This window comes from Falco naumanni, chromosome 17 (genome assembly GCF_017639655.2).
Source record: "Falco naumanni isolate bFalNau1 chromosome 17, bFalNau1.pat, whole genome shotgun sequence".
In the NCBI taxonomy this organism is placed as follows: domain Eukaryota; kingdom Metazoa; phylum Chordata; class Aves; order Falconiformes; family Falconidae; genus Falco; species Falco naumanni.
In genome coordinates this window covers 754,906-778,299 of record NC_054070.1, presented here as the reverse complement: position 1 = coordinate 778,299, position 23,394 = coordinate 754,906, and the positions used below count along the sequence as shown (strand labels likewise).

Here is a 23,394-nt window from a genome sequence, read left to right as displayed (position 1 = left end):
CTTGTCCCCTGGGGCACCACAGCTCCTCCCCAGCCCCAGGAGATGGGGCTGAGCATCACCAGCACCCCGGGAGGGGGGTAAGAGCCCCCCAGGGAGGGGGGTTTAGGGACAGGGCCCCTGGGGCTGGGGGGGTTGGTACCCTGAGTGCCAGCCTCGGTGCCTGCGGGTGCAGGTCTGGGGAAGGGGCGTCTGTCACACAGAAGCTGAGGCAGGAGCGGGGGATGCTCGGGGAGGGTCGGGGGAGGGAAGGAGGGCCAGCCCTGCCTGCGGCCCCCCAGCTCCCCGCCAGCCACGGCCCCGCTCCCGGGGTCGGTCTCTCCTGACCTCTCGGCGAGCGAGGGATCGCGAGCCAGGGAGGGATGGGATCTGCTCGAGCCTCTGCCAAGAGCTGGCTCCAGATCCGCAGGCAGCTCTGGGCTGCATTTCCCCTCCGGCGCGAAGCGGAGCTGGGGTGTCCGGGGTTCACTCCGCGCTGACACCGACCCCCCGAGAGCCCCACCTGCCCCTCGGGGAGGTGAGCCGGGGCCGGGGGCCGCGGGGGGCCGGGGAGGGGGGGGAGGGGGCGCTGGGATGGGGTGGAGGGGCCGGAGGGATGGAAGGATGGGAGGATGGAGGGAGGGATGCGGGGATGCGGGAGCGTGGTTGGGAGGGAGGGCAGCGGCGGGGGGCGCCGGCGGGGGGCTGTGGGGCTGGGCGCTGGGGCGGGGGGGGTCCCCGGCCCCCCGGCGGGGCGGTGCCGGCTCCCGTAACCCCGCCGCTCGCTCCCAGCCCTATAAAAGCCCCGGGCGGCGGCGCTTCCCCCGCCGAGCCCCGGAGCCGCTCCCGCCGCCTCCCCCGCGCCGGGAGGCAACTGCCGGGGCGCAACAGGCCCCCCCCGGCCCGGCCCGGCGGCAGCGGGGCCCCCCCGGCGCCGCAGCCCCCCCGGCGCCGGCAGGGCCCGGCTGGGGGGGGGGGAGCGGGAGGGGAGGCGGAGGGGGCCCATCCCCCCCCGGCCGGGAACCGGGGAGGCGCCCCCCGACCGCCGCCCCCTCCCCGAGCGCGGCCCGGGGGGTCGGGGGGAGCGCGGCGCTGCCGGCGCGGGGGGGGGGGGGCGGGCGGCGGGGCCCCCCCCGCTGGCGCTGCAGGTACCGGGGACACGGGCACACACGCAGCCCTGCGGGGCTCGGGGCTCGGCCCCCCCGGCCTCGGCGCCGGCAGCAGCATCCCCCCAGCCCGGCCCGCATCCCCCCGCGGCGGAGCCCCCCCAGCCCTCCCCGCCGCCCCCTCCTCCGGGCACTTGTTGCTGCCCGGCGGGGCTGGGCTGGCTCCCGGTTTAGGGCGGTTTTATTCGGGGGGGTGGGGGTGGGTGGTTTTGGAGGGGGTGGAGGTTGCAGCCTCCCCTGCTGTCCCCCAGCAGCCAGCGGTGCCCGGCTCGGCTCCAGCCTGCTCCCCCCCCAGGCCAGAGCCAAGCCTGAGCCCCCCCTTTTCCCCTCCCCAGTCCCATCTCTGCCCCCCTCTCCTGCCTCCGCCGACCCCCAGCTCCTCGCCCGGAGGAAGGGTGCGTGTAGCGTGCATCTCCCATCCACCGAAATCTATGATCAGCTCGGTGTGTGTCTCCTCCTACCGTGGACGCAAGTCTGGGAACAAACCACCCTCCAAAACATGCCTGAAGGAAGAGATGGGCAAAGGGGAAGAGTCGGACAAGATCACCATCAACGTAGGTGGTACCCGGCATGAGACCTACAAAAGCACCCTACGGACTTTGCCGGGCACCCGCCTGGCCTGGCTGGCTGACCCCGATGCCCAGAGCAACTTTGACTTTGATGGTAAAAGCAATGAGTTCTTCTTCGACCGTCACCCTGGGATCTTCTCCTACGTGCTCAACTACTACCGTACGGGCAAGCTGCACTGCCCCGCGGACATCTGCGGGCCCCTCTTCGAGGAGGAGCTGACCTACTGGGGCATCGACGAGACGGACGTGGAGCCGTGCTGCTGGATGACCTACCGCCAGCACCGGGATGCCGAAGAGGCCCTGGACATCTTCGAGAGTCCCGAGCCGGGTGGAGGGGCTGGTGGAGAGGAGCCTGAAGAAGAAGGGGGTAGGGAGATGGCCCTTCAGCGCCTGGGCATGGATGACAGGCCACCAGGGGCGGCAGGGGCTGCCGGAGGGGGTGGCTGCTGTCGGAATTGGCAGCCCAGGATGTGGGCGCTCTTTGAGGATCCCTACTCGTCCAAGGCAGCAAGGGTAAGCTCCCGAAACGTGCCAGTGGGGAGGCGGGATGGGGCCGTGCTGGGCTTGCGTCTTCATCTCCCCATCCCCGTGGGAGAGGTGAGCTCTCCTAGTGGGCTATATGCCCCCTCCCCTCCATAGCCACCCTCCTCCTACCATGGGGCACATCGGCCATCTCCCATCCTACGGGAAGTTTCTCCCATCTCCAGTCCTGTAGGAAGTCCCGTCCATCGCCTCCCCGTCTCCTCCCAGCAGATCCCATCGGGGGAAACTGGGCTGAAACTGGGGACAGGCCCACTCCCTGCCTCCTTTGCACCCTCGGGTGCTGCCTGGGCACCTGCTGGGCACACAGGGATGAGGGATTGTCCTTGGCCAGGCTGAGTCCTGGCGGAGTTTCAGGATGCTCTAGAACAGGCAGGATTGTTCGGGTTCCTCTTGGGTTGTGTGCGTGCCCATGCCAAAACCCACGTTTAGTGGCCCAGGTGTGGAGTGGGGGGACAGGGCTGGTGCCTGTTGGCACCCAGATCAGGTCCTGAAGCAAATGGGATCCTCATGGTTGTCCCCAAGGATCTCCTGCTCCTCTTCTACAGCAGCGGCAGCCCCAAAGGACACTGTGCGCTTCTGCGCAAGCAGCTCTCCCTGTGCCACACAAGTGCCCTTGTCCCCGCACCCCTGTCCCCCACTGTCACCGCGTCGATGCTGCCCCCACGCAGTCTACGGTGCCCATCAGCACGTGCAAGCGCAGGCACTCAGCCGCGTTAACGCACAGCCCCCCCCCCCCCCCCCCCCCCAGCCCCCTTCATCCACACACATCCCTGGGGAGCTGGTGCACCGCGTACACATAGGCGTGAGCACGTACGTGCACAATGTCCACCCGTGACCCTCCTTGGTCATGGAGACGATCCCTACCCACAGGCACTGACATTCCCAGGACGGATCCCCCATAACCAGTCGCATCTCTGGGCTCCCAGCCTGACACGGGCACTATTCTGCACATGCGTCTCCTCTCCCAGCTACTCCTAGATCATCCCCCAAACACTGCCCACCGCCCCCCAGACACCCACCCATACCCATCCAGTCCCATCCCTGCGTGCGTATCTCCCATCACGCCCAGCCTATAAATCTGCCGCACACACACATGGAGGCATTTGGGATCAAAATGAATCCTGGATACATTTAGAGGTGCAAAAAAACCCATCAATGGTACGAAATCCTGCAGGCATTTCACACCCACCAGCAGCGCGCGGGGCAGGGGGTCAGCTTGTCAAGGCGGTGTTTTTGCAGCTAACGTAAGAGCAACACACACACACGCACATGCAGAGGATGCCTGGGCAGCAAGAGCTTTACTCGGTTTAAAAGGGGTACCCAGTCCTTTGCCCATCTCTGAGGGCTTGTCGCCTCCGAGAGATGCTCTGCAAAGCTCCACATAAAAAATAAAAAATAAAAGCCAAACCCAAGCACAGTAATTCAACTCAATTTTTTTCACCTTGTTATTTGGTTCTGCTTTTGCCATGTGCTGGGCTGCTCTTGGAAGGGCGTTTGCATCGGCAGGAGAAGTATGCTGGAGGGAGCAGAGATGGCTGTGGTGTGAGCCCTGACTGGGATTGGAGTGGGACCAGTCTGCGCTGGGAGCTCCCTGCTTCCTTCTTACTGCTCTAAGATAAACGCTGGACATAGCACTGCCACAGGGATGGTCTCTTTCCAGTGCTAATGCTCACGGGCTCTCCTGAGTCGTATTTTCCACCCTAAAATATCAGTATAGTTTTGCAGTGGCTTAGGAGAACTGCTTTGGCAGAAGGGGAAACTGAGGCACGAAGCAGCGCAACCAAGCCAAATGAGCACAACCTGCCCCGTGCACCCAGTTAATGCGGGGAACTCTTACTGGTGTGGAGTCATGGATGGATGCTCCGGGACCCAGGAGCATCTCTGCAGGTGCAATGTCCATGGTGCCGCCTGGGCATTTTGGGGTGGCCGAAGCGGGATTTTCCATTTTGGAGTCTCCCCCTCCCTTTTCAGAGCAAAAGGGGTGCTGCCGGCCGCAGCGTTGGGCCCGGGGAAGCGCCGGAGCAGCTGACCCGGTGTGCCTTGCCGGAGCTCGGCAGCAGCGGGAAGGAGAGCGGCCCCAGGTCCTGTGCGTGCCCCCGCTCCCTGGATCTGCGGCAGCCGTGACTAAGGGTCTCCAGGGCTGAGTTTCTCCGGTTCTTGCTCCTCCTCGGCCGCGGAGCAGCCCCTTGGGCCCTGACTCAGTTGGCTCCTGGCTGTTTCCATCTTTCCTCCTTCCAACATGTCTCTTCCCAGCACCTCCTGAGCTGGCAACCGCGTGCGGATAGACCCCCCCCCTGGTTTTTAGCCTTTTTTCCTTGTAGCATCGATGCCCACGGGATCACTGGCTGCGTGTCTGGTCCAGGCTCGGTGAAAATGTGGTCCCTGGTGCAGCTGCTGTCCCAGCTGGAGTTTAAAACTCTTTTTTTTCTCCCCATGGGAAACTGCCCTGGTTGGGATTTTCCTTCTACTTCCAAACTGCCTACTTGTAGATCCTCATTATTTTTCCCTTTGCAGACCGACTTGTGGGGTCCTGACCCCACTTCCATTGGGACTTCCAGGCTGGTGACCCCCCGTAGGGTCACGGTTTTTGGGAACCCCCATCTCGAGCTGTTGAGGGCATGCTGAGATCATGCAAATCGTCAGCAGGTCCTGGAGGACTTGTTCGCTGCGACTTTTGGTGCTGTGTTGGTAGCTATTGGGTGTATCCGTAGGGTTGTTATTTTTATTTTAAAGACAGTTTTGGGAAAAAACTCTTGAGCTTGGAGCAGAGGCCAGAGCTGAGGTGAGACATCTCAGGTCAGATCTTCAGCTGACACAAACTGGAGCAGCATTATTGACTTCGGAGGGGGACGATGGCTGGCACTGGCTGTGAACTTGGCTCTCCTATTTTTAGAGGTTGTTTTTGCTCCTGGGGCTAAATCAGATCTCACCTACACGGCTCATGCAGCAGCGCTGCTTCGTTGTCGGAGTGTTCGCAGGGTCTCACTCTCTTCCTTGGCATTTTTTTTTTCTTCTGGCTTCGCTTTTACTCTTCAAGTTTCCCTGAGATTCCCCATACAGGGAAGCTCAGGCATGTTGCTCAGCCCTCAGCTGAAAAGTGGATTATTTTGGCCATGGCACCGCCGTGTAGACACACTTGCCCGGTTAACTGGCCTTGTTGGTTGTTGTTTTTTTTGGTTGGGTTTGCTTCCCGAACTGTGCATGGCTGATGGGAATGCCAGCAGCAGAGCCCCATCGTGGTGTGTGGTCCAGAGTGGTCTGACCTGAGGGGTCTGGAGCATCTCAGCCCACCCTCCCAGCAGGCGTCTGTCACTAGGAGGGGAGAATCATCTTCCAGAGGTTTCTCCATCAGTTAGAGCCTGGCTTAAACTTCACACCTAACTTTTGGGGAGCTGACACTCTCTGTGCCGGACCCACACAGGTTTGCCCTTGGGGACACCCCTCAAGGATGCTCTTGGCAGGCTCAGGGCTGCTGGCACGTTACCGCTGGTGTCCAGGGCCGGGTTTTTCTCCAGCGTGACTCAGGCTGTCTCTGCTGCTGATTCACTCCAGCCGAGGACCTGGGCTGTCATCTCGAGCAGGCTCACGGCGCGGCTGCCTGCTGAACGCAGCCGGTCGGGTGGGTTTGCCAGCAAAAGGTCGCATCCTGCTCGGTGCGGGTGGGATGAGTTAGCAGCAAAAGGTGCTGTCACAGGGTCTGCTCCCAGGAAGCCAAACCCACCGTGCTCTTGAGCTGGAGAAAGGTAGAAGAAGGGCTTTTCTGCTCAGAGGCTTTTTTTTTTTTTTTTTCGGGGGCTCTTGGAAACAGATGCTCTGGGTAATGGACTCATCATGAGCTCATCCTGCCGGGGAGGAGGGCTGAGCAGGATTGAGGGGGGGGGACAAAGCGTTTTCTTTCTGACACAGCCTGCGATTTCCACCCTGTGCAGCCGGTCCCTCCTCGCTCGCATCCCGGCAGCGTGCCGTGGGGAGGAGGCGGCAGGGAAGGGGACAAAGGTCTCACCGGTGGGGCAGAGGGGGAGAAATGGGAGCATCTGAGTGTCACCAGGTCCAGGCACCCTGAGCTCTGCTTGCTCCTTTCCTCCTCATCCTGCCCGCCCAGTACTGGGACCATTCGTGGGCACCTCATCCCCCACTGACCCTTAGGGAGCAGGGAAGTGGCAGAAGGACATCTCTGATACATCCAGACCCCAAACCTCAGGTCACGAATGGCTCAAACATTTCACCTGGGAGGTTAGGCTGAATGTGGGGGAAAGCTCTTCGGCTTAGTCCTCTCAAAGTTCCCTTTTCATGTGTGTTCCCAGCGGAGGCTCGCTCCAAACCCAGGCTGCTGGAGGTCTCCCTTCATCCCCATCACTGTCATTTCTGACCCATCTCCAGCCGCAGCCGAAGCTCAGCACCTTCCCCTGCATCTATTGTAGCACTTGAAGAAAGGTTCTGGACTGGTGGCCCCAGACACTGAGGTTTGCTGTCAACTCACGCGACAGGTCCAGGGAACCCTCCCCGTTCTCCATCCTTGGTCTTGAGGAGCAGGTGGCAGCAGTGTAGCTCCTGGGGTGGTTTTGAGTCTGTTGTGTTCGTTTTTATTGAATGAGGACTTCTCCCATCCCTGCTATTGCTGTTCACTAGCAGGGATTAGAAAAAATGTACCAAAGGCAGGTGACACCAGGAGTGTGTCTTGGGCTGCCCCGAAGTTCTTGTCGTGGTGGTTCATAAAATTGCTGCTCTCCTCCAAAGAGGGGAGGTTGACCCCAATCAGCTAACGGTCCATGTAATTTCTGCTTTTGCAGGTAGTTGCTTTTGCCTCACTTTTCTTCATCCTGGTCTCCATCACGACCTTCTGCCTGGAGACGCACGAAGCCTTCAACATCGACGTCAACGTGACGGAGACCCTTGTGGTTGGCAACACCACGACGATCCTGCTGACGCATAAAGTGGAGACGGAGCCCATCCTCACCTACATTGAAGGGGTCTGCGTCCTGTGGTTCACCCTCGAGTTCCTGGTTCGCATCATCTGCTGTCCAGATAAGCTTCTCTTCGTTAAAAACCTGCTCAACATTATTGACTTTGTGGCCATCTTGCCCTTCTACCTGGAGGTAGGTCTCAGTGGCCTGTCCTCCAAAGCTGCCCGGGACGTACTGGGCTTCCTACGGGTGGTCCGTTTCGTCCGGATCCTCCGGATCTTCAAGCTGACACGGCACTTTGTGGGTCTCCGGGTGCTGGGCCACACACTCCGGGCCAGCACCAACGAATTCCTGCTCCTCATCATCTTCCTGGCTTTGGGGGTCTTGATTTTCGCCACTATGATCTACTACGCCGAGCGGATTGGAGCCAAGACGTCCGACCCCCGTGGGAGCGACCACACTCACTTTAAGAACATCCCCATCGGGTTCTGGTGGGCTGTGGTCACCATGACGACCCTGGGCTACGGCGACATGTACCCCAAGACCTGGTCAGGCATGGTGGTGGGGGCTCTCTGCGCGTTGGCCGGGGTGCTCACCATCGCCATGCCCGTGCCCGTCATTGTCAATAACTTTGGGATGTACTATTCCTTGGCCATGGCCAAGCAGAAGCTGCCAAAGAAGAAGAAAAAGCATATACCCCGTCCGGCCCCGCTGGACTCCCCTACCTACTGCAAATCCGAGGAAAACTCCCCCCGTAACAGCACCCAGAGCGACACTTGCCCGTTGGCGGTGGAGGAGGGGGCGGCTGAACGGAAAGGGTCAGGTGAGACCCCAGAGGTGGGGCAGAGGGAGGGGCAGACCTCCGGGAGACCCCAGGGCAGCATTTTTAGCCCCCTGTGTCCCAGGGTCCTTGGGGACCTCCCTGCCACAGGATGCGGCCCCCAGCTCTTGGGTTGGCGAGACGTTGGTGCAGAAGGGACTGGGACCCTTGGGTGTCCAGGTGTTGGGTGCTGTGTTGGTGGACCAGGATGGTGCAGAGCAGGATCCCCCGCTAGGCAGGGGGGGGGAAAGGCCATGCCCTGCTCTCCTGGTGGCATAGATGGAGTCACCGCGGTGTGATTCACGGTGTCCCTACCTCGCCCACCTCTCCCTCACGCTGACAGAGGTAAGACCCTTGTCCCCATTCCCATCTTAGCCTGGTAACGCCCTCAGATCAGGTTTTCTTTTGCTTCCTCCCACCATAAACCAGGGCAAGCTTCACCAAAATGGATAAATCCATGGATATTCCCCGGGGTGTGGCCCACCTCCCCGTTCATCTTCTAGTAGCGTCCCTGCATGGCAAGGTCAGCGCTGCTCCAAATCCTTTTTTTTTCTTTTCTTTTTTTTTTTTTTTTTTTTTCTCTGTGCTCACAGAGGAGCAAAATCAGCCCCTGCATGTTTATATTTTGGTCTCGTGCGCTGAGCTGAAGTTTGGGGTTTGGCCAGTCTTTCCTTCAGGTGGGGAGAGGGCATGGCCCCAGCTGTGGGGGGCTGTGGGTGGGCAGCATCGCTTGGGCTAAGCTTGGGGGACCACCAGAGCCCCGCTGTGGTATTGTTGCTGGCCACAGAGGCTGCTTGGCCCCTTTTTGTCTTGGTTCGCTGCCAGCGACACCTCTGGAGCAGCCAGGAAAGAGGAGAGACCGTGGTGGGATGGGGTCCTGAGCCAACATGGCATTCCCTGAGGTCAGCCCCGAGCAGCTGCACATCTGGCCACATGTGTTTTGTAGTGATGGTCCTTTGCCTGTGGGGACACAGGGAGCTCCAAATGCTGTTTTCCTTTATAAATATCCCTTCTCCACGTGCCTGTGCATCCCGAGCAGGGAGAGCAGCTCTCCTGCTCTGGAGGGGCAGGTCAGCCCCATCCCTTCCACCCCAGCACCCATCCAGACCCTCCCCTGGTAGAGCATCCTCCCAGCTAATGAACCACCGAGGCAGATGACATAAATTAGCACTTCCCTGAGCAGCCAGTATCCCAGCAGTGTGAATTTTGGAGAGCTAATTCGCACCAATTAGGTGGGTGGATCTCAAGGACCAGGGGTGGTTTTTCCGCTGGCTAGAACCCTGCTGGGCTTCACACAGGGCAGATAACGCTCAGCAGGACCAAGAGCTGCTGTTTGCTGCTTGGGATTAAAATCTGGCGTGGTCCTGCTCCCTGGTCACTCTGAGTTAGCATCTCCAGGCTGGGATCCGTCCCTGAATTTGCAGGTGTTGCTCTGGACCATCTGCAATCTGGTCTCCTGCTTCCTTGCGTGGTGTAAGCAAACCCTTGGGGCCACCCCAAGCCCCTTGTCCCCTGGGTTTATCAGCTGCTGATGGGTCTGTGCCACCTTCTTGCAGACTCGAAGCAGAACGGTGAGGCCAACGTGGTGCTGGCAGACGAGGAGCAGCCGCTGTCACCGATGGATGAGGAGAAGCGGCCCATGCGGCGCTCCAGCACCCGGGAGAAGAACAAGAAATCCTCCACGTGCTTCCTGCTGGCCACGGGGGACTTCTCCTGCGCAGCGGACGGAGGCATCCAGAAAGGTATGGCTGGTGCTGGAGGTGTGAGCCGCTCCGTGGGCTGGGGCGGGTGGGGTGGCTGGTTGCATTGGTCCAAGAGGGTGGTTCATCTCCATCTGCCTGCCTGGCTATCGGTCTCTGCTCCCGGCATCCACCTGCCTTCCTGCCTCGCCATCTGCTGCATCTCCGTCCACCGCGTCTCGCCGTGCTAGCTCTACACTTTTTGTTTTCTCCTTCCCTGGTTGCCACCATCCGGGGGCTGCGACCCCACACTGGCCGCGCTGCCTCTTCTGGGGACAGCTCTGTCCCCCTGCTCCCCCGTGCTCCAGTTTCTCCCATCCCTCCAGCTCCTCTCCCTCAGCTTCACCCACCCATCTCGGGGTGGAGTGAGGTGAGGGGGTAAGTGAAGGTGGTCAAGAAGGTTTTTGGCAGGGAAAAAAAATCCCCGGGCTTTTCCTTTCCTCTCCCCCTCTGATGTCTCTTGGTGGGTTCGAGCATGGGGAGCTGCGATGTGTCGAGTGCTGCCGTGCCAGAAGCACCGGGCTGCCAGGAAGGCTGTCTCCTCTGGGTTTGGAAAGGGAGCTTTGCTGAGTGTTGAGGTTTTCTGTGGCAAACTGTGGGGGAGATGAGTCAGGAAAACGCAAACCTCTTCTTCCCATGACAAAACAACAGTCCTCTTCAGCCTGGTCCCTTCACGCTGTCCTCCAGCCTTCTCCGCTCCACCAGTGAGCGTGACCTGTGCCCAGCACCCAGCCCCCAGCCCCTGGGAGGCTAAATCCAGCACCTACCTTGAGCCACAAAATCCAGCTACATCCTTGATCGCTGGGATAATTCTCAGGACGCGGCTCAGTTTTTTTAGTTCTGTGGATTTTCTTGTGTGCCTGGGGTGGTGTGGGGTGATGCAGCTGCAGAGCTGACCTACCTCTGATGGTACCTCCCTGGTACTGTCGAATGCCAGTTACAGGGAACAGTGCATGTGAGCTGGCACCAGGCAGGAGAAGAGGTGATGGGCTACGTCCCTGAGCTGTGCGCCGGGACCTGTTGGCTTGTGGTGTCACTGCTTTGGAGACCCTCAGGGTTTGCTGCTGTGGCTCTGCTTGGGATGGTGAGGACTGGATGGGCTTGGGGCATAGGGAGGTGTTTGGGGGGCAGTCACATCTGTCACATCAGTAGAAGCAATTTGGTTGCTTCCTCCTGGGAAACTGAGGAATCCCCCTGCCATTCCTGTTCAACCTCATCCCTCAGAAAGAGGAAAACAATGAAAAGCTTTGCTCATCTTCAGGCAGAAGGGTACTATACAAATACTTGCTTGAAATGCCTCGTGTTTGTTTCCTGGAAGTGCCTTTTTCTGTGAAGTTGGTCTCTTTTCTTAACACCTGCTACTGCAGAGAGGTGAGGGGGCTCTCGTCCCACTCCCGACTGGGGGGGGATGCAGAACTGGATGGGATGAAGGACAGGGATGAGAGCCAGCGCTGATCTTCATCCTTACAAGATGCTCAAGTCAGGCATCTCTTCAGCTGAAGCATTTGAGCTTAGTCCCCGCTGAAGCCAGCACCAGAGCAGATCCAGGAGTTGAGGACCCAGTGCTGCTCTCGCCGGGCTCCCGAATCGCAGGACTCGGTTGCAGGAGACCAGGAGGTTTTTCTCCTTGCACGGTGGCAGCAACAGCTGTTTGGAAGGGCACTTCGGGGAGCTTTCTTGGTTTGTTTGGGTGTCTTTCTTCCAAGATCAGGGTGCTTTTCACAATTAAAAGTAGATGTGTATGTGGATCACTTATCCCCACCTTGCTGAAACGGTCTTGCACCTGGAGAAAGGTGGATCTGGTGTCCAGAGGGGCTTGAATGACGTGCAAGACCAAAATTTGGGGAAAGAGGAAATGGCAATAGCTGCGTCCTGCTTGGGCTGTTGGGGATGGACCGGTGGGATGGTCCTGGGAGGTCAGGGCTGATGCCTTCCCTGGTGAAATGCTCCAGGGTGGTCAGGGTTAGTGGTGACCAGAGATGGTCAGAGGGGCAAAGCAGCCTCCTGTGCTCCGGCCAAAAGCCATTGGGAGCCACAGAGTTGCCTCTTCCCTCGGTCCTGATTTATCTCCTGCTGAGGCTGTTTGTTCTGGTACTGGGATGTTGGCAGCTCTGCAAATTGAGATGAGCTTGGTTCTGAGCCCGACTTGCTGATGGCCATCTGTCAGATCCTGGGACAGGTACTGATGTCTGTACAAGCTGTGGAAATCAGGAGATGGAGCTGGTTCAGGAATATGCTGCAGATCTCGGCATCCATCATGGTTGGAGCCCGGTTCCAGCGGTTGGTCTCATTGGGGCAGCTCAAAGAGAAGAGCTAGTCCCTGCCCACCACCCCTTGGACCTGGGCCCTGCAGAAGTCTGAGCTGGATTGCAGTGGATCGGCACGTGGCATGTGTTTCTTGTCCCTATCGCTGCTTCCAGTGGTGTCACCTTGGTGCCTTGCTGCTGGGGCTGGCTTCGGACCCCTTGTCTCCCTTCAGCACTCAAGTCCTGCTCAGCAGTTCCCCAAAATGTGTCCTGGCGTGGGTCTGTCTTGGCACGTGAGCTCCTGTCCTTTGCTTGGATGGAGGGATGTGGCGGCAGGATGAGTCCGACAGCCCCCCTGCCAGCAAGATTGGCTATGATGGTGTAGGAAATGGTAGTGGTTGAAACCAGAGTGGGATTTTGAGAGGAGCCACAGGGCGTGTGGTTAAATGGAGGGAAGGGGATTTACCTTCCAGCACCTTCCTTTGACAGCACACCGGCATGGCAAAGCGGCAATGTTCGGCTTGGTTGCCAGAACCCAGAGCATCGTGCCGCTGCCTTTTACTCCGCTGCTTGCTATCCGCGCAGGGCCGTGACCAGCACGTGGCTTGGGCGGTGTGGCATCGAGCGGCGGGGATGCTCACGGGAGTGATCCTTGGCTGGGCGGGGGGAAGCGAGGACAAGCCCACGTTTGCACGGGGACAGGCGTGTGAGTGCGTGCGACACACAGACGAGCGCCAGGCCGCCGTTATAAACAAGCACAGGCGTTCCTGGGCAGTGCTGCCTGCTTGCATTACCCCGTCCCCATCTGCTGCCGGCTCCAAGCCTGTGCGAGCCTGCACGTGCGCCTGGGCGCCGCGAGCGTCTGCATGTGGGGAGTGCGGCGTCGCCAGGGCCTGGCCAAGAGCCCCCGGGGGTTACACGCTGCCCCACCACCCTCTTTATAAGACGCCTCTATATGGCTCCTTGGCAACAAACCCGTTTACAAAGCAATCCCAGTGCCCTTGGTTTAGCACCTATGCGAGCTGCTGGAATACTGGCTCCGTTAACCGGTGGCAATTAGCAGATCACAACCCTCTGGTGCTTTGCAGCCTGAATCCGTGGTGGCACCTGGCCCTGAGCTTGGTGGAAAACCGTGATGGCCTTGAGGGACGGACTGCTGAGCTCCTTCCCAGGTGCTCCGGTGAGCATGGCTTGGGAATAAATTGATGGAGAAAATTAAGTGTTGGGTTTGGGGCAGGTTTGCCCTTGGAGTCCTGTTGCAGAGGGGCCCTGGGGCAATCAGGCATCTTTATGAAGTGCTGCCCCAAACAGTGATGCTTGAGCCTTAATCAAAACTGGCAGTGTGATTTTGGCCCTGTTCCTACGCCCATTTGCATCCTTTTCTATTCAGTCATCTGAGCAAGAAGGCAAAGAGCATCCCTATAAAGTGCTCAGCCGCATCAGTGGGTCCTCGCATCGCCAAGGCAGCTGCCAGCAAGCCCCGACCCCATAACACCTCCCTGCCAAACTGATGTTGTTGGGGTGCCGGAGCCACCGACAGCCCCAAGCTTTCGGGGACCGATTGCATCTCGGCACGGTTGCTTCCCATGTGCATGGCTCAGGGCGGCAGGGAAGCGCGTGAGCCCTTCAAAGAGCCTCAGTGCTCCCAGGAAAAGAGCAAGGTTTGCTGAAGGGGGAGCCCGGGGGATTTTTGAGGGGATTTTGGGGGGGGAGCCGGAGGTTTTCGCATCAGCTGCTGTAGGTGGGAAACATCCCCAGCTTCCCCCGGCCCCGACTCCGGCTCAGGGCTGCGCTCGCTTCCCTCCTTGCAAGTGTGGATTCGTGCCAAACAGTAAATAAGGAAATTGCTCTTCTCTTCGGGGCCTGATTCTGGTCTCGCTTCCACTGTGGGAACTGGAAAAGCTTTGCTGAAGTCAGCAACAGGTTTAGGCAGATGGCCCTCTGTCCGCTGGCCCTGCCGCTGCTGCGGAGCCGGAGGGGCAGGGCATCCTCAGGGGTTGAAGACTCCGGTGCCTCCTTGCCGGCTGCTCCGGTTGGGAAATGATGAGGGGGGGAAAAAAAAAAAGTATAAAAAGGGGGTAAAAATCAGATTTAAATGGGTAATGCTCTGGAGCCCTTTCCAGACGCTGCTCATGTCTCAGCATCCTCCTCGGGGGCGTGTGCGTGGGGGGTGATGCCGTGATCGCTCCGGTGGGAGCGTTAATCCACGATCCGAGCCTGGAGCAGCCTGGCCAGGCCAGCACCCGCCGCTGGTGCCTTCGCATCGAAGCAGAACCCGAAGATGCGCCATTCACTCCCCGGGGGGAGGGATGCGGGGACGGTTTCAAGCTTGGCACTGCCGAAGGGGCCATCCATCACCTTGTTTTTCTGCTGTCAGGGAGCCGCCGTGTGCGCACACAGGCTTGCTGCTCGGAGCTGGCTGTGCTTGCGGGGAAGGGAACGGCTCGGCTGGATTCGCTTGCCTGGGCGCTCTCGGGGAAGACGCAGCCAGCATGGCACAGCGCAGGGAGGTTGGGCTCATCGCGGCCGGGAGCATCCTTAATTTTCCATATTTTGGCAGCAGAGCTGTCCCCACAAGGTGCGATGATCCAGAGAGCAGATCTTGGGTCTCGTCTTTGAACAGGGCTGCTGTTTGGACCTAAAAATGGAATTTTCAGTGCAAATACTTAGTTTCTTTCCAGAAAGAAAAGGGGCTTTTGACCTGTGAGAGCATTTTTTTTTCTTTTTTTTTTTTTTCTGGCTGTTGCTTTTCAATAACAGCTGGAGCAATTTCTGGCTCTTTGGGGAAATGTGAAGGGTTCCTGTGCTTAAAGCAATAGAAATATTTGCTCTTTAATGCAATTTCTTGTGGAAAATAATGAGCACGTCTACCTGCTCCTTTCCGTACAGAAAGGTGTCAGCAGCAGCCTGCTGCGACAGCCAGCTTGAAAAACAGAGCTGGGGGAATAACTCCTTCCAAATCCCATATTTGTTTGAATTCTGCTGCTTTTCCCTGTTTGCTTCAGCCCACAAAATCCCCAGACTCATTCCTCATTCAGAGCAATTTGGGGAACAAAACCCACCGCCCCCAGGACCGCTTCGGTCTCCCAGCATCGGATGATTCCTGGGTCCTGGGTTTGGCTGGCGCTGCTGGACTGCACGGGGAGCCGAGGGGTAGGGAGGGGAAGGTCTGGAGGATCCGCCGAAGCTTGGTTGCCCTCCAGAAGCCCTTCCTGAATTTTTTGAGGGGGTTGAACCGGGGTGTGGGACTGGGCGATGCTCTCCCTGGCGCTCTGTGCTTTCCGAGCCTTGGGAAGGAGGCTGCTCGGCTCTAACCTGTCCGTTTTCTTCACCAAGGCTATGGAAAATCCCGAAGCCTAAGCAGCATAGATGGTGTGGCAGGATCCACGGTGGGCTTGGCTCCCCTCACGTCCCGCTGCAGCTCTCCCTGTCCTCTGCGGCGTCCCTGCTCTCCCGTCCCCTCCATCCTCTAAAACGCCGCCCGGATCCTGCTTTGTCGTGTCGTGTGTGTATGTGTCGCTCTGTCCCCCCCCGGTCCCCGTGACGCCGTGTCTCCGGAGCGGTGCCCGTGCCCAGAGGAGGCTGAGCTGGGACATCTCCACCCCCGAGAAGCGGGTTCTGACCCTCGCCAGCCCAGCGCTGCTGCCCTGCTCCCCTTGCCCAGTTTGCAGGACGTGTCACGTCTCCATTGAACTTGTCTCATGTCCACGTGTCTGGGACAATCCCTGAAGTAGGTGTTGGTTGCTTCTTTTTTTCCTCCTCCCCTCCCCCCTCCCCTGTTGAAACCTTATTCATCCTAAATAAATTGGGCCAACCCATGCGATTCCCTCTGGTGTCGAGCCCTCCTTCCCGTGGGCCGTTTGCACTTGGGCTAAAGGGTGGTGGAAATGCAAGGAGGACATGTTGACTCATAAAATTATATATCATTGTGCTGGAAATGGCTGAGTTCATATAATTTTAGGCCTTTTTTTTTTTTTTTTTTAAAAACAGCCTCAAGTTTCTGGAGGCAACAGATGAATAAACCTCTATTCCCTGCCCAGCAGCTGTTCCCCTCTTGTTTTGTGCCTTTTTCTGCCTGAATCACACTTGCTCCTTCCCTGCTTGTGTCTGCTTCTCCATCCAACCTCAGGCGTGGTCCTGGGGCTGCAGGTGGCTTTGGCAGCCTTGGGAACCAGCCCCGAGGTCCCACGGAGGCTGTAGGGCCCCGGGCTGGGTGGGGGGAGCATGCGGAGGCTGGGATAAAGGATTGGCAAAATATAGGTGTGATGCTCCTATGGAGAGGTGGGAGGTGGTGGGGAGAGGGATGTGGGTCCCTGGAGCGGCTGGGGAAGCTGCTGCAGCTGTTGGGTGCTGAGGAACTGAGAGACTTGAGATAAAATGATGCCTAAATGTATGGGGGTGGGGGTGTGAATCCTCTTTTGAGATGGGATGCAGGGTGGTGGGGCAGAGCATCCCCCTGGGGATGGGAGCTGGGTTTGAGCCAGGTCCTTGCCCATCGCGGAGGGTGAGGGTGGGGCGCCCGCTCCCTGTTGCGCTGCTGGGTTTTGCTCAGGTATATTAATTAGTTTTTTGGGATGATTTTCAATGATCTTCGGTGTCTTCTTGAACTAGAACAACACCTTCGGTCCCCTGACTTGGGGCTCATTTGTAGCTCTGTCACCCTGGCTCTGCGTGTCCCCTCCCCTGGAGGTGTCTGGGTCTGGGGGGGCTGTAAGGGGCTGGTTTGGGGGGGGCAGCCCCGGTCTCCACGCTCATCCTGCTGCTCTCTCGACCCCCTTCCCTTACTCTAAGCAAGTCCCCCTCCATGGGGCTGGAGCCTGGGGACTTCCAGCTGGAGGATGGGGAGCAAAGCTTAGCTTTAGGTGTGTTTTAAAAAAACAACCCGACAACAGCCCCAAGAGCTTTTTGGGGGTCAGGCCCTTCCCCTCCATCACAGCCAAACCGGAGCTGGTGCTCTGGGGGTGATGCGGAGTGAGGGTCCCCTTGGTGCAAGGCTGGTCCCTGCACCCCGAAGGAGCCAGGCTGGATTTTGGCACATCCCACAGCCAGGACTCTCCTGCTCCACCCCAGGCTTCCCATGCCTCAGTTTCCCTCTGTGCAGAGCACGGTTAGGACCGAGAGCCTCTTGCAGCCAAATTCCTTGCTGCCACAGTGGAGGAGACTAGGTGAGGAGGAAGCATTAAATGCCTTACCTGGCTTATATTTTTCCTCCCCACTGAGTTGAAGGAGCTGCCAGGAGGAGCCAGTCACAACATCTCCAAAACAACCCCCATCCAAGCCCTGCCCGGGGCCCACAAGAAGCCCTCGCCTTTTAATTTGTTTTTTTTCTTCCCCTGCCCCAGCTGCGTGAGCAGAGCAGCAAGAGTCGAAGGGACCCAGAAAAGAGGCGAAAAAATTTGGTGCCGTGAGCTGGATCTTGGGGCTTGATGGCAGGAGCCGAGCACCGCACAGACCTAGTGCTGGAGCTGGAATTTCTCTGGATTTGAGGAGAAATTCGGATGAGCTGCACCCATGCTCTGCTCGGGATGCCCCGTGGTGGTTTCCAACCCCTGTGCTATGGTGGTGACTCACCCCTCGCCGGCAGCACCTGAGTTTACCGTGTGTTGGTGGTGTGGCTGCATCCCTTGAATTTCTGTAATTAAAGCGTGTTCCCACACCGAATGGCCGGGGAAACTCGGCAGGTTTGTGAATCGCCCCAAAACCCTGTGAGCTGGGGGAAGGGGTGAGTACGGCGGCACCTTTGGCGCATCCTCCCCCTTGGAGCGGGCTCCTCTCGAGGCAGGAGGAGCTGGAATATCCCCAGCCGGTGCGAGAGGGAAGGTCACCCTCTGCGATTTCAGTGGTCTCTGAATCATAAATGATTTAACCAAGGTCATGCGCTGACTTTGGGGATGAGCCAGGCATGAAAAACCAGCTCTGCTGCCCTGTCTTTTGCAGAAGCAGCGGATCAAAAGACTCAAACTTTGGGGTTTGAGTCTCTTGAAAGCAGAGGATTAACCCTGGAGCAGAGGCAGCCACAGATCCCAAGAGATCCCATCCTCTCTTTTCCCAACCCCAGGCTCCCAAAGCAGCTCATCCAGCCGCTGGAGCTGGTTGCCTGGTGTGGCAAACCCTTGGTGGACCCCCCTCCCCCCCCCCCCCCAAATTCTCATCCCCGCCGGAGCGATGCGGGTTGACTATGAGAGCTGACATGGAGCCGGTGCGATGCAATTTTTAGCAGTGGCGTTATGCAACTTGGGAGAAGGGATGACTAATGTGCAAAAAGCTCCTCTAAAACAACCGAGCCCCGAATGGGAGACGGAGGGATTTCAGTGGGAGGCACCAAACTGTTGAAAAACCCATTGCATCTTCTCCCTCTTCCTCCCCGCCTTCTTCTGAACAAGTGATTTGGGGGATGCAGGAGGGGGAAAACAGCACCTTGTTATTTTTAGGTGGGGTCTGGGTTGGTTGAGGGGTGTGTGTGTGTGTGTGAGTTAGCAGGAGTTATTTCCCCGGGTAGGATTATGAGAGGACCTGTAGTGGATCAGAAGAGCAGACCGCTAAATATCTCTGTAGCCCAGGGTTTTATCTCAAACCGTGGCCAAAATTGGCTGCCTAGAGAATAGGATAAGAATAGAGCAAGAATATACGATACTTCCCCTGAATATCCTCCCAGCCGCTTATCTATGTTTAGGGATCTGGCGAGGAGCGCACGTTCCAGCGAAGGCGAAAAGCAGCGAGAGAAAGCAAGGTTGTTTGATTTATTCTTGACGAACTGAATAAATCCATAGGAGTCCGGCTGCCTCTGCCCAAGTCCTAAAATGGCATTAAAAAAAATATTACAAAATTGGTGTGTAGCGACTGTCAGGGCAGTGAGCTCGCTGCCAGCATCCCAGCCTGGAAAGGAGAGTTTCCCATGGGATGGGATGAGTGTGTCGGGACTGAGCTGCTGCCTTGTTCCAGCAGGATGCTGTGATTGAGCAGGAACCCAGGGGTAAAGCACTGCATATACCACCCATACGTGCCCCTTGCAATGTATAGTGTGATGCCCCCAGCATGGTACCAAGGGCAGCTTTAGCGCCCCGTGCTCCTCTCCCCGTCGTGGCTGCAGATGCAACGTGATCCTCAACAGCGGGAACAGGATCAGGGATGCTGCGTAGCATCGGGCTGCCCTGGTGCTGTTGGAGTCCTTGCATCCCTCCGTCTGTGTGTCTGTCTGCCGAGACCGGCGGCACTGTGGGACACGGATCGGACCCCTGTAACCACCTGCAGCCGGTGCAGCAAGCAGCTGTGCAAGGAGCAAAGGCAGAGCAGCCTCATCCTTTGGATCCGGAGGGATTTGGGGGCACTTCACCCCTTCCAGCAGCAGCTTCTGCCTTCTTCTTCCCTCCTGGGAGACCCGGAGTCCAGTGCTGCGCTGCCATCCCCGGTTGCGTGCAAAGTATTAATTGTTATTGTTGCAACAACTGCTCTGTTTCTCAGGAGATGCCTGAAAGAGCTGAGAAAATAGAAAGGCCTGTCAGGCAGCCGGGCAGGAGGTTAAAATGTCAAGAGAGTAATTGCTCTACCCAGAAGCAGCCTGTTTCTGGCTTCCCCAGCACTGCCAGGAAAAATCCTCAGTGCTTATTTGATGACAATAAAAAAATTTGATGACAATAATAAAAAAAAAATAATAATATAACAACCCCATCCCTTCCCCGTGCTGACGAGGAACAGGGAGAGCAGAGGCAGATGCAAAATAAGATGCAGTTGAGCTTATAAATAGGTGCCTCCCCGCTCCCAGTCTGTTACTTCATTACCTCCGCCCGGGCAATCGATCCTTACGCTGTTCCCCCACGAAAAGGTAAATGGAGGCTCAGAAAGTGTTTTGTGAGCTGCTGGGGAGCATCTCATGCTCGTGTGGGACAGGCTGGGGCAGGGAACACGTCCTGCGGGCTGTGAAAAATAAAATAAAATAAATAATTCTTTGGCTTTGGAGAGTGAGAGGGGAACCAGCCCGATAGCAGCACCATGCGAGGCTCGGGACCAGCTCTGGGGATTGTGTGGAGGATGCTCGAGGCGGCTGCGCACCCCCCCAGGGCAGCATCTGTGGTCCTTGCAGCACGGGAGTTTGCTGCATCGCCATGAAACCCCCCATCTTTACATGGTCTGTGGAGATGGGCGCCGTGGGGGGGGTGGGTGGGGGTGGAGATGCTGGCTGGAGGTGAGCCTCTTGGCTGCAAACAAAAAGAAAAAGGTGAAAAAAGAAGAAGGGGGAAAAGAAAAGCGAGGATACCAGCAAACCAAAGCGGAGTTAGTGTAGGACCTACCCAAACATCGTGCTGGAGCAGCTGGAGGCAGCGCTTAAGGGGGCTGGGGGGGGGTGTGTGCTTGGAGGGGGCAAGTGGGACTGTGTGAACTCACCATCCCGGGAAATGTGGAGGGGCTGGCCCCCGCAGCACCGCAGCAAACCCTGGGGATTTGGGGGGCTGGCTGATGGCCGGGCTGTGCCAAGCCTCCCGCCTTGGGGCATCACCCCGCTGTCGTCGGGTGGCAGATCTGCACCCAAAAAAAAAGGGCTGAGGAGAGACCCGTGTCCCACGGAGGGTCTGCGAGGGGGAGGGGGGCTGGAACCCGCCAGCCACGCGCAATCGAGCCGATCATGATAAATCAAGACAGGCGAGCAGTTTTCTCTCGGCGGCTTTGTCTGGGGGACAGCAATTAAACACCACCACCACCACCACCACACAAAAAGCTCGGCTGTTGTTATTTATTTTTAGTCGTGCTAATTTTTTTTCCGAGGCTGGGAAGCTGCTTTCCAAGGCAGGTCCCGGGGGGATGCGGGCAGCAGGTCTTGAGCCAGCGCACAAAATGGCTTTGAACGGAGAGGAGGAGATGGGAGTTAAAAGCTGAGTCGTGTCCCTGGTAAATCAATCGACCTGGTGGGGAATGTTTCTAGCAAGCCACGAGCCCTGCCATGAGCTTTTAGCTGCTTGCAGGAGTGACTGAACCAGGAGCAGTGATATTTTTTAGCAGCCACTTGGTGCGTGGCCGGGGCTGGTCCCCAAACTGCTGCTGGGGGATGATGCTGGGTCCCCTGAACTGGTCCGTCGTGGCAGCCCGGGAGGTGGGGACATCTGCAAGCCCTGGGATTTAGGGATTTGAATCCCAAGGGTTTTTCTGGGATGTGGGGCTTTGAAAAGCCTCCGCGTCTGGGCACTACTCACCCAAGCTGCGCAGTGATGCTCGATGGAGGATGCGACCTTTATTTTGGGGAAAAGGAGACACTTTTGGAGCGGTGTTGGGTCTGCTGAGGGGGAAGCTGGGTCAAACCCCTGGCTGGGAGCTGAGGTTGGGTTTTGCAGCAAAATCCCTGGCTGGGAAGGGCAGCTCCAGGGCTTATCGGGTGGATCAGGTGCCGTCTCTCCGTCTGACGGCCCCTCGCCTGGAAGCCAGGTCCTGGCACATGGGTAGAGGCGGTGCTGTGACTCAGAACTCCAATCAATGTTAATTAATTCAATGATAACGAATGAGAAGGAGAGAGAGACAAGAAAAAACACTGTGGGATATTAATGCACCAGGCTTGGCTTTGGGACATCTGGCTTGGGGTTGGCCTGGGAAGTTTTGGTCCAGAGCAGATTTCTGGAAGGAGAGGGCTGCAGGGATGGCTTCTTTCTTCTCCTCTTCATTTTTGCCCTCAAAATCACCCTGACTCCATGTCTGGTTTCTCTTGGAGAGTCATTTCCCAAGTCTCTATCTCTGGGTCCATTCTGAGGCTTTTTTAAAACATTTTTTCCTGATTTACTGATGGAATAGCAGCATTTTATCCCTCTGGAGAAGGCCATTTCACTTTGTATTTACACTATTTTCTGCACCCTGCAAAGCCTGCGTCCCCTGGAAGCTCAGTCTCACCCTCCCTCTCCTATTTTTCCACAAATAGCTGATGAAAGCAGTGTCTAACGGTGTGTTTATTACTTGTGTTTTTAATTGCAGACACCTGTCAAGATGTCCTCTCTTCCAGTTACCCCCAGGGTGAGGTGGTCACCTTCTCCTGAGCCCCAGCTGGATGCAGGCAGTGCCCCGGCGAGGGATGCCTTCCCGGAGGGATGCTCTCCCTGAGGGATGCCTTCTCCTAGGTGGAGGGTTGTGTACCCCGAGGGATGCTTTCCCCGAGGCAGAGGGATGTGTGCCCCGAGGGATGCTTTCCCCAAGGTGGAGGGATGCTGTCCCTGAGGCTAAGGGATGCTTTCCCCAAGGGATGCTTTCCCCAAGGCTCAGGGATGCTCTCCCTGGGGCCAAGGGATGCTCTTCCCAAGGCTGAGCGATGCATTCCCCCAGGGATGCTCTCCGCAAAGTGCAGGGAGGCTCTCCCCAAGGCCAAGGGATACATTCTGCAAGGAAAATGCTCTCCCTGAGGCTGAGGGATGCTCTCCCCAAGGCTGGGACATGCATGCCCCCAAGGGATGCTCTCGCTGAGGCCGAGGGATGCAATCCCCAAGGGAGATGCTCTCCCTGAGGCTGAGGGATGCTCTCCCCAGAGCCCAGGGATGCTCTCCCCAAGGCTGGGACATGCATTCCCCAGGGATGCTCTCCCTGAGGCTGAGGGATGCTCTTCCCCAAGGAGATTTGCTTGCCCACCACAGCAGCCCAAAGCTCCAGCCGCCAGCTTTGTGGCCAGGGGGGTTGGCAGCCTCGTCCCCCCCCCGCGAGGTGCTGCAGAGCAGCAGGGCTGGGAGGGGGGGGTCAGGGTGCTGGGGGCGGCCCCACTCCCCTGCCTGCTGCCAGCCCTGCCACGTACACGCTGCCTCTCCCCAGCGCCCCCCCGGGCTGCCCCCCTCCCCTTGCCCATGCTTTCGGATGCACCTCGCCCCTCCGCCTCCGGAGACTTGCCAGCTGCTCACCGAGACGTCGTCGTCGCCCGCGGCTCCATCCATGCTCTGAACCCCTCCATCGTCACACGGCCGCTGGGGACCCCCCTCTGGGGTTTCGAAGGCTCCATCGAGGTGCCGTGAGTGGGTCGCTGCACCATCGCCCCCCTCCCATGGGTGCTTCCCCTGGGGTGCAGACCCCGAGAGGATGGGGGGGACGAGCGGGTCGGTTGGGGCGCAGGGATGGGGATGGGGTGCAATAGGTGAGTGAGGTGGGGTGAACCTGGCTGGCCTGGAAGGGTCAGTGTCTTTCTAATGCTGTTACTTATCTCTGTGATCAAGGCAATACTACTCCCATTTCCGTCTGTCCTGTACGCATGCCTCTACCTGTCCAACCGTACTAGAGTTCGAATAAAGACATCCACGAGCTGAGTCAGCTCCCGTACCCCCTCCCGCCTCCGTCCTTCCTCGCCACCAGCTCCCTGCGTGCCCACGGAGCCCTGTCCCCACCCTGCATGTCCCTGGCAGCAGGGATGGTGACTTCAGCAGCGGCATTGCCTGGATGTTGTGGCCGAGCTCCTGGCTTTCTTGCAGGGCTTGGAGCA

At 58.3% G+C, this 23,394-nt stretch overlaps 1 protein-coding gene across 2 annotated transcripts; it reads left to right on the top strand.

The window, feature by feature from the left end:
• Positions 1-814: 814 nt before the first annotated feature.
• KCNC4 (potassium voltage-gated channel subfamily C member 4) lies at positions 815-23,231 on the top strand. Of its 2 annotated transcripts, none has more exons than XM_040617060.1 (4): positions 815-2,224; positions 7,045-7,981; positions 9,535-9,720; positions 21,915-23,231. In XM_040617060.1, exons 1-4 carry the CDS (start codon positions 1,574-1,576, stop codon positions 21,974-21,976), a joined length of 1,836 nt encoding a protein of 611 aa, XP_040472994.1. In that variant the 5' UTR covers positions 815-1,573; the 3' UTR covers positions 21,977-23,231. The 2 variants fall into 2 exon arrangements, with proteins under 2 accessions (XP_040472994.1, XP_040472992.1); XM_040617058.1 differs by lacking the exon at positions 21,915-23,231 and adding an exon at positions 15,300-15,750.
• Positions 23,232-23,394: the final 163 nt, after the last annotated feature.